Here is a 9,832-nt window from a genome sequence, read left to right on the forward strand (position 1 = left end):
AAGGGAATGTTGCACAAGTGGTAACTGTCAGTGTGCAGAGCGTAGCATCTAGGAGAAAATACGTGGAGGTTAGTCTCAACAACAAGCCAGTTCACCTGCAACTCGACTCAGGGTCGGATATTTCTATAATAGGCATGCGTACATGGAAACAAATAGGGAGCCCCCGGCTCAAACCCCTTTCCGTCGCAGCGAGAACTGCTTCAGGAGCTGGTCTTATGCTCGAGGGTGAATTTCTATGTGAGGCCACACTAGGCAATGTTACGGCTGAAGTAACCATAAGAGTGGCAAAACATGATCTTATGCTATTCGGTGCGGATCTGTTTGAGTTGTTGGGTCTGTGGTCAACACCCATTGAAAGTTATTGATATAGAGAGGGCAGAAATTTAAAGCAGCATGATAGGCTTGATAAAAAACAGACCGAATGTCTAGTAGCTAGTATAAAGGCTGCTGATGGCATAGATTATGCAGCAGGCACGGGAAATGCAATTCCATTCCTTTACAATGAGGTGGTTAAGCCCATGCAACGTGATACAATGCTGCGCAGATTATATAGCTATGGCAATTATGAAGGTCGAATAGATAGCGCCAATTACCTTCGTAAACAGTCCTCGCCGATAATTTGTCACGAAGCGTACCAAAGAAAAGGGAGACACATGAGGTCGCAAGAACCTTAGCGTAGGCGTAAATAATGATTTATAAACGGGTATATGAGTTAAAGGATCCCTGGCGAGAGGGTACATGTCTCAAAGAAGTGCTAGAAATTAAGTGATACAAGAATGGAAAATAATGGTATTAATTTACGGTAGGATGTTTTAATGGCTGAGGGTAGAGTTTCTGGAACAAAATAGCCGTCACAATTTTTAGCATTTTAGCAAACCCAGTTTTAGCCATCGTGGCACAACATTCCCCTAGCATAGTCTGCGTATGTGAACAAATGAATGGTCCACCTCGCCGCTCTTCTTGTGATAGAAGGGCGTCGCGCAGGTTGCAGCTGTACCAGCTGAATTAAGAGAGGGAGATGTTGTGTACAGAAACGGTGCAGTGTAACCGCGACTCGATGCTGTCGTGCAACTGACAGCATCCGACGTCCGAATGGCCGTTAAGAGCTTCGGGAGCGATCGGGCTACCGAGGGTGGGCACTCGATCATAGGCCGCGACCCGACACACACAACAGTCCTGGAGAATATATGTTATTTATATTAGAATATAAGTGGTTTATACAGAAGAGCCGCGTGTGCCTTAAATATCCTCAATTGTGCACCAGTCCGAAACACAAAATTTTCTAATAAAGATAAAAATAAAATGATGTAAAAATAACAATCGGATTGTGCAAATAGAGCATTTATTCGAAGTAAACAAATTCTTAATGTCTATATTAGCAAACAATACTTTTAAGTAGATGACGATTCCAATTTACTCATAAACCATAAACTAAAGGATTGGTGCCGTATCCTCTGCTTGTTAACAATTTGATGGCCTGGCCATGGAAGTGATTTGTTAACATCCTAGAATTATTATTTTATTTCGTTCCGGCACTTGATTGGAATCGTTTTTTTTTTTCATTATTAACACCGGGCTAATAAGCTCTCTGCTTGCAGGACTTAAAATATAGTTTTTCTTGATTGTTTTGATGATGTAAAAGGAAAATTCCCAAAATTCGACAAAAAGAAACACTAACGCTTAGAGCATAAACATTGAAACGGAACGAGAACGAGATTCAGTATTCAGGTAGGGCGAATGAGATCAGTAACAGCGAAATCCACACTATCTGAAGTTCCTTATCAAAATTCGCTTAAAAATAGCTTCCAAACCAATCTCAGCAATACCCTCCATCTCGTTGAGCATATCATCCACCGGCGAGTAGCTGTGAATCATGCGCAGGGTATGCGACAGTATCACCTCCGCGGCCGTGATCTGATGCTTCGGATAGTGCCGCCCGGCCTGGTTCATGTACTCTACCAGCCGCGGCAGTCCCTGCACCACGTTATCCATCTCACGCAGCAGTAGGAGAAAATGTTCTTCCGCTAGGCTCTTATTACGGAAAGGCATGGGCCAACCAGATTGGCATGCCGGGCAGCGACAGTTGAAAAAGTACGATTGCTTCAGACAATATCTTCGGAACGAGGGGTCGAACTCCATTGTGAGAAAGCTGAAAAGAGTTTGTTTTTATAAGACATTTTAGTGAGAAAACTCTGCCCCACTTCCCACAAATCTTACACTTACTCATAGACGTCGAACAGCTGCTCTCCGGCAGCGATCGGTCGGCTGGCTACAAAGGCACACCGGCCATCGAGCAGATGGATCGGGGCCACGTTCGGTATGCAGCTATGGTTCACCATGCTAAACAAGGGGTAAACGGCAATTGCATGCGTTTCCTCCCCGTAGTCCGTGTATTCCTGTTCCTCCTCATCGTCCCTATCGTACCCAAAATAATTATCCTCATACTCGTCTTCCTCCACATCGTCCTTCGAGCGTGTCATGTGATACACACCCTTCTTGTTGATCAGGGACGTTTGCACGTGGCGAAGCAGCAGATCGAACAGAAGCTTGCTTCTTGCCGGGTTTGACTCACACAACGTTCCGAGCTCGGTGCGTTCCAGCAGTAGTAGGTGGACGATGGAGGTGAAAAATATGAGTTTCGACAGATCTTTGCGACCTCGACGTTTCTGGTTCGTGGCGAGCACGTGTACCGTGTCGTACATATCGCTGTCTGTAACCTCGTTCCAGTCCACCGTGAATGCATTCACATTCGCTTCGTCCAGCGTGTTCAGATGATGGGCCAAACCCTCGAGATCCTGGTCGAAGGATGCGATGGCCGTGGCAACCGTACGCAATCCCACCATGCCCCCAAACAAGTGGCCAACAATGCGCCAACAGTCACGCAGCACGCCACACTCGTACCGATGATACTGCTTATGCGCTTTGTCCATACATTCCTTCGAGCAGTACATCGCCACGGTGCATCCCTCGCAAGGAATCAGCGTAAACGTGTCCTCATTCTGACAAAAAGCGCAACGTTTATATCGCTCTGTGTCACATAGCAAGTTTGCGTACGGCTTCTCAATCAAAAACACGTCCCCTGCCTTTAGATGCTGCGTCGTCACCAAATGACGACCGTATTGGCTGTTCTGGCGCAACTCAACACATTTCGCCAGGTGAGGGATGTTTGCGTGTGCCTCATAGCTCAATTGCAGTGCAGGACAGCCCGTTTCACGTGCCCAATATTTTCCAGGCGTGTGCGTCACTCTGCGCGGAATGATTTGGGCATCATTTTCGATGCATCGCTTCACGTCCTGTTCGCGCTTGTTCAGCTTGTTCATCAATCGTGCCGGATAGTTCGAGGCCCGCGCTAGGCGTATGTTCTCCAAACACTCTTGGGACAGGCCTAACTTCAGACAGACCACCGACCGGTTGCCGTACGCAAGCGCTCTTGCTTCGGAACCTGGCTCCGAGTACGCGATGCTCTCGTTGTAGTGCTGGAGCGACTCCAAGTACTTTCCTTGCATTGGAACGAACAGTTCATTGCCACGATTGCGAGCCGCAAGCGCTTTCGCATTGTCCTTTGTGTCGGGTTGCAGCTTAAGCCGGTCGCGAAACGGGAACGTGCGCAGAAAGTCATCGGTCTTGCGCTTAATGACCTCTGCTAACTTATCCTTATCCGGCTGGTTCTGGATCAGTATGGCGACGCGGTGCTGCTTCGCTTCTTTCCAAAGAGTATCAAACAGCTTCGTCACATCGCACTTCTTGTTACTGAGCCGCTTAGACATGTTCACCTGTATATTGGGCTTGCTTTCAGGTTAACACCGTCTAAAATTATATGTAAAACGCCGGACGAGTAAGAAAAGTCTAGAATAGAAATGAAAGTAGTGACCAAAGGCGGATTTAACCAGGCCTCACTCACGCAAAACAAAATGGAGCTAAGCGTTCTCGATAGATACGTGAATAAATAACTGCTTACAAACTCTGCTTTGTTTTTCCTCCGGCAGCAATGTCGGTTGCCGTGAGAACGGACACAATAGAACAGATTTGCCGCGCTTGCCAAAAAATAAATTTGACATTTCTCTGATGTTTACCCAAACAGCAAAATCAAAAAGATGAAGGTAAATAAACACGCCTCTGCGTTACGTGGCGTTACACTGCTTCTAGACGACCCGCAAATTGCCGTCACAAATTTTACGCAAAAGTAAGGTGGCGCACCCTAAGGCGGCGCTCTAGCAGCAATCGAACACGACATCCGACACGAACAAACCCATATAATCATATGGAGGTGCACTGTCAGACACAAACAAACAAACAAGACAAACATGTCAAATCCCATACATTTTTCATGTTCGATGTCGTGTTCGATTGGTGCTAGAGCGCCGGGTAAGTAGGCGCAACGGGCAGATAGGTGAACGCACTTTTGAAGTCGTCCCAGAATACACCTATCTGGGGTCAAAGGTCAGCAACGACAACAGCATGGAAGCTGAGTTGCGCGCAAGGATGCTGGCTGCCCGGTCATTCTACAGCCTGAGAAATAAGTTCACCACACGGCATCTGTCACGGCGGACGAAGTTGGCATATATATCGCACATATATTGTACCGGGACTCACACACAAGCCCTCTTAGCCGCGTTCGAGAGGAAGATGCTCACAAGGATACTTGGCCCCGTATGTGTGGAAGGACAATGGAGGAGCAGCTACAATGACGAGCTATACGAGATGTACGGCAACCTCACTGTCGTACAGCGTATCAAGCTCGCCAGGCTCCGGTGTTGCACGCATGGAAACGGACGTTCCAGTTCGTACAGTCTTTTTAGGCCGTCTACAGAAGACAGAGTCGATGGCGTGGTAGGCCTAAATGGAGGTGGCAGGATGGCGTGGAGACGTTTGCCATTAAGGCCTAGATAACAGATTGGCGGACGAAGGTGCGAGACCGTGAGCGGTCACACGCGACGCGCGTTTCCGCGGGCGCGTTTAAACGCGTATAACAGTTCCGCAGAGATATCCAGCATGAGCATAGCGCTCTCGAATGACATTTCATTTATATGGCTGGATTGTTATACGCGTTTCCGCGGGCGCAGAAACGCGCGTCGTGTATTTGCGGCCTAAACGATCAGTCCAAAGAAGCAGTGTAACGTTGGTTTTTTTCGCTGTCTGCCAGCGGCCTCACCTCAAGCTCCCAACCACGCTGGTGGTCTTTTCAGGGATAATTCGTTAACGAATTATCCCTGAAAATATCAACGAAATACAGACTATTTTCGGGGATAGTGAACACATGTAAAGGATGAACTCATGCAAAAAAGAGCTAAAAATATAAATGACCATTCGGATTCACTCCCTCCCCTGATATTCCAATTCATACCCAAGCGCCACAGATTAAGCTTAAACGACTGGAAAATTGAATATCCATAGAAAAAAAATGAAAGCTCCACAGCTTCATTGGTTTGATCAAGAGATGGCGTATTACAACTCATCATTATATTGCTATCCTTTTCTTGCAATGTGTTTCGACAAGTTTCATCCTATCATGACCTATATAGCCTTCTAACTTTCTGAGCAAAAATCTATATGAATGGTCGTGTGGTCAGATACGTGGGTATCAACACCAACGACCATTACTCAAATCTCACTTGCTTCAGTGCTGGTGGTTTTCATTGGAGTTTAGTATTTAAACAATCGTATCGCCGTTCCAGTTCTAGCGATGCATAACTTCAATGCGAAACCATACAACAGTACAGAGGAAATGAGAAAGCTCTCCTCCAAGCGATGAAGCTCTCAACTGGTTGGGGTATCCCACCTACAGATAGCGCCACCAGCTTTTTTGCTATTTTTAGAATGCATGAGTCGTTTGCCGCCTGCTAAACGAAGTCTTTCTATATTCCGTTTAGGTAGAGTGCTTGAGTCGTTTAGAAGCCGTTTAGTCGTCGTTTAGTGGATTTATGGTACTTGGGTACTCATGCTTCATCCTTGATGCTACTAACCACATCGCTAGTTCTACTTCGAACTTTGCCTGTTGGGCCAACATATTATTATTCATTATCGTGCTATTTGCTGGTTTTGTTGTATAAAGGGGTAGTGATACTAAATGAATTAAAAGAGATTAATAAAACAATAATAACAGATTGACTATAAACACGCATTTCTAACAATGAGCAAAAGGGTCTGGAGTTACTGGAACTGAATGTTTTAAAAATACAATAGAACGTCGATTATCCGGGGACGGATTAACCGGCGGGCGGCTTAACCGTGCGCATAAATCTGACAGCTGATCATACGTACAACGAAAGTTTGCAGCGATAATCAATTGGGTAACCAGTTTCTTGTGCAGCTCGGTAGTGTCTAGGGGTATTTTCGAAATTCATTTTTGTTCATGAACAGTTGTTAAACCTACAGTTATTGATTAAAATAATATTCTACTAACAATAAATTGATTGATTCTAGGTGAATTAATAATAAAACTAGTGTAACGACCAAGCGTTTTACGCTTGGCGGAAGGTTAATTGGTCGTTTTAATAAGATTTATCACAATTCGGAAGAGCACACAAATAATTATACGCAGAAGTCAGTGGCTTACGTCTGTTCAGTTCAATGTCGCGCCAAGAAGAGAGCTTTATTCTATGACAGTTCATCTAGCACACCGGGTGCTCCAGCGGTCAAGGTATAATGCGTTTATACCGCTGCGTTCGGGGTTCGGGTTGAGTGCACAGTGGGCGATATTAGTCCGGACGTTACAGCTCGGCTATCCTGAACAATAAATTGCCCTCAATTTCCTAATCACTGGACTCGGTCCAACGTCGCAACTTATTCGCTTCTAGAACCCCATCGTAGGGTAGTTGTGTGAGTTGACATCCTTCTACATCGCGTACCACGTACCTATCATGGGGCAACACTTTATGGATGACGTAAGGTCCCCTGAATTTAGGATTGAGCTTCTTATTACCACTATCGGTCGTATCAGAGTAACGTATAGCCACTAAGTCACCCTCCTTATAGCACTGCGGTGGTTTGTGCTTTTTGCTAAAGTATTCCTCATCCTTCCGTTGAGACTCTTCTATGTTTCCTAACGCTTTATCCCGAATGGCTTCTAAGTCCCTAGAGGCTCGATCAAATTTCTTATCCAGGTATTCGGCTAACTCGTCTGGAACTTTACCGCGTTGCTCAACACCAAAGAGTAGGACAGAGGGGCAGAAGTTCGTAGATGTGTGGACGGTATTGTTTAAAGCGTATTCGGCTGACCGCAACTTGGATACCCAATCGGTCTGGTCTGGAGCATCAGATAGTTTGCTAAGGATAGGACGCAACACACGGTTCACCCGTTCTACCTGTCCATTGGCTTGTGGGGATCCGGTGGCGTTGAGGACATGGCTAATGTTATGCGATTCCAAGAAGTCCTCAAACAAGGTTGAGGTGAAACAAGTAGCTCGATCGCTAACAATCCGCCTAGGGCGGCTATAGTAAGACATATATTGGGAAAGGGCAGAACACACTTCCTTCGTATTAGTTGAGGAGGTTGGGTAAAGTTTGGTTAATTTAGTGAAAGCATCGATAACAACAAGTATATACTTCTTGCGTAAGGGAGAACTAGGGAGCGGACCTAAATGGTCAATATGGATGGTATCGAAGGGTAAAGGCTCTTTAGGGATGCTGTACATATTCCGGGCATTAGTATGATGAGGTGCAGAATAAACAATGCACTTGAGGCAGTTCTTAATGAATTTGTCGATAGTGGGCTTCATGTGGGGGAACCAGTAATGCTGACTAATTTTGCGGAAGGTTTTGTTTATGCCCAGGTGGCCAATTCGCTCGTGAGTGTGTCTAATTACGTTGTCGACCATTTCCGAAGGGACATACAATTGAGGTTGACCATCAGGTATGTCGCGATAGACAAGCCCATCTTGAAGTAAGAATCCGTCAACTTCTTCTGACTCTAACCGATGTTTAAGAGCTTCGATAGATGGGTCACGCGTCTGAGCTACTTGAAGCTGGAAGTCAAGGTCAATCTCACCGATGGCACCCACAGCTTCGGTGCGACTCAGTGCGTCGACATGAGGCATAAAAGTGCCTGAGCGATGACAGATGGTATAATCGTAATTTTCCAGAAACAAGGACCACCTGGCAATCTTATTTATTTATTTATTTATTTATTATAGAGTATCGAGCCTCCATGGCCTACATACACAATTAAAACTAATGTCTTATAAACTATGTGTTCCTAAAATTAGACGTAATGCAATCTCGAATGACGCTAGTACATTTCGGTACACTAAAGGACAGGTCTACAAAATTTGAAAATAAATTAAAATTCTTGGACATTAATAACAACGGATCCCTAGCACAGAAAAGACGATAACGAAAGTCAGTTATTAAAAATTGTCGAGTTCTTAAAGGTCTAGTAGGGACATACAAATTTACATGACTTAGCAATAGAGGTGCATCGATTCTTCCAGTTAATAGTTTGAACATAAAAATTCCTTGGGCAACCATTCTTCTCTTTTCCAAAGTTTCAAGCCCTAACAACTGACACCTCGTATGATAAGCTGGTAGCACGTCGTTATGTCTCCACGGAAGCCGCTTAATAGCTACCCGGGTAAATTTTCGCTGGATCCTCTCAAGCCTCTCAATTCTAGTGACTTGCTCCGGAAACCAAGCAACTGAAGCGTACTCAATCAAAGGACGAACAAGGCAACAGTAAAGTGATTTTAAACAGAGAGGGTCATGAAATATTTTGCTACTTCTAATTATGTGTCCAAGAGTCCTGTTAGCCCTAGCAATTACGTCGTCAAATTGTTTGTCTAAAACAAGTTTCGTGTCTAATATAATGCCTAAGTCCCTAACAGTTTCAGATCGAGGCAATAAAGTGTCAGAAAGAATATAATTAAAACATAATGGAGTTCTCGCACGAGTAAACGAAATGACCGAGCACTTACTAACATTGAGTGACAAACAGTTTAAGGAACACCAAAGGTTAAAAACAGAAAGAAAGCCTTGTAATCGGAAGCATTACGGTCTTAGCTTTGATCTTAGCGGAAGCATTACGGTTCTTAAGGGTCTCGACCAGCGAGTTGCAGTCAGTAACTATCTTAATGGGGAGCCCATGAACATAAGTGTGAAAGCGCTTAAGAGCGTAAATGATGGAAAGAGTTTCAAGCTCATAACTGTGTAACTTGGACTCGTCTTTTGAAGTGGTTTTGGAAAAGTAAGCAACAGGGTGCAACTTATTGTCATCCTGTTTCTGAAGGAGAATAGCGCCAAAACCAAAAGAACTTGCGTCACAGTGTAATTCGGTTTCCCGTTTTGGGTCGAATATGGAAAGGACAGGAGAATGCACAAGTTTGTCACGTAAGGTTTCAAAAGCATGCACACAGTTTGAATCGAAGTTAAATACTTCGTCCTTCTGAAGAAGTTTTGTCATAGGTTTAGCGATGCAAGAGAAAGATGGAACAAACCGTCGGAAGTATGAAAACAGACCAAGACAACGTCTGAGTTGCTTTAAATTAGTGGGCATAGGGTAATTAGTAAGTGCTTTAATGTGCCTATCACTAGGCTGAATTCCAGAAAAGTTAGCTTTGTAGCCCAAGTATTCTATTTCTTCATGGACAAATTTGCACTTGTCAAGACGAAGTTCTAAATTGTTCTGCTTAATCTTTTCTAATACGGACCGAAGGGTACTGAAGTGAGAGCTAAGATCGGTAGAAGCGATGATGATGTCATCGAGGTACACTACTATTCTGCCATCATCAATGAATTCCCTTAAAATAGAATTAATAAAACGTTGGAATTCGGAAGGGGCGTTACGAAGACCGAATGGCATTTTCAGATATTCAAATTGACCATCTGGGGTCACAAAAGA

At 44.6% G+C, this 9,832-nt stretch overlaps 1 protein-coding gene across 3 annotated transcripts; it reads right to left on the bottom strand.

Moving 5' to 3' along the window:
- Nucleotides 1–1,325: 1,325 nt before the first annotated feature.
- LOC120903416 lies at nt 1,326–4,018 on the bottom strand. Of its 3 annotated transcripts, none has more exons than XM_040312836.1 (3): nt 3,902–4,018; nt 2,224–3,807; nt 1,326–2,149 (listed from the first exon to the last, which is right to left on the bottom strand). In XM_040312836.1, exons 2-3 carry the CDS (start codon nt 3,765–3,767, stop codon nt 1,765–1,767), a joined length of 1,929 nt encoding a protein of 642 aa, XP_040168770.1. In that variant the 5' UTR covers nt 3,768–3,807; nt 3,902–4,018; the 3' UTR covers nt 1,326–1,764. The 3 variants fall into 3 exon arrangements, with proteins under 3 accessions (XP_040168770.1, XP_040168772.1, XP_040168771.1); XM_040312838.1 differs by having other exon boundaries at nt 3,959–4,012; XM_040312837.1 differs by lacking the exon at nt 3,902–4,018 and having other exon boundaries at nt 2,224–3,892.
- Between the last annotated feature and the right edge of the window lie 5,814 nt (nt 4,019–9,832).

The sequence above is a fragment of the Anopheles arabiensis genome, chromosome 3 (assembly GCF_016920715.1).
Source record: "Anopheles arabiensis isolate DONGOLA chromosome 3, AaraD3, whole genome shotgun sequence".
Lineage (NCBI taxonomy): Eukaryota > Metazoa > Arthropoda > Insecta > Diptera > Culicidae > Anopheles > Anopheles arabiensis.

Coding starts and splice junctions, on each gene's coding strand:
- LOC120903416 (XM_040312836.1), bottom strand. CDS start 3,767: ATGTCTAAGCGGCTCAGTAACAAGAAGTGCGATGTGACGAAGCTGTTT. Junction 2,150..2,223: donor CAGCTGTTCGACGTCTATGA/GTAAGTGTAAGA, acceptor AACTCTTTTCAG/CTTTCTCACAATGGAGTTCG.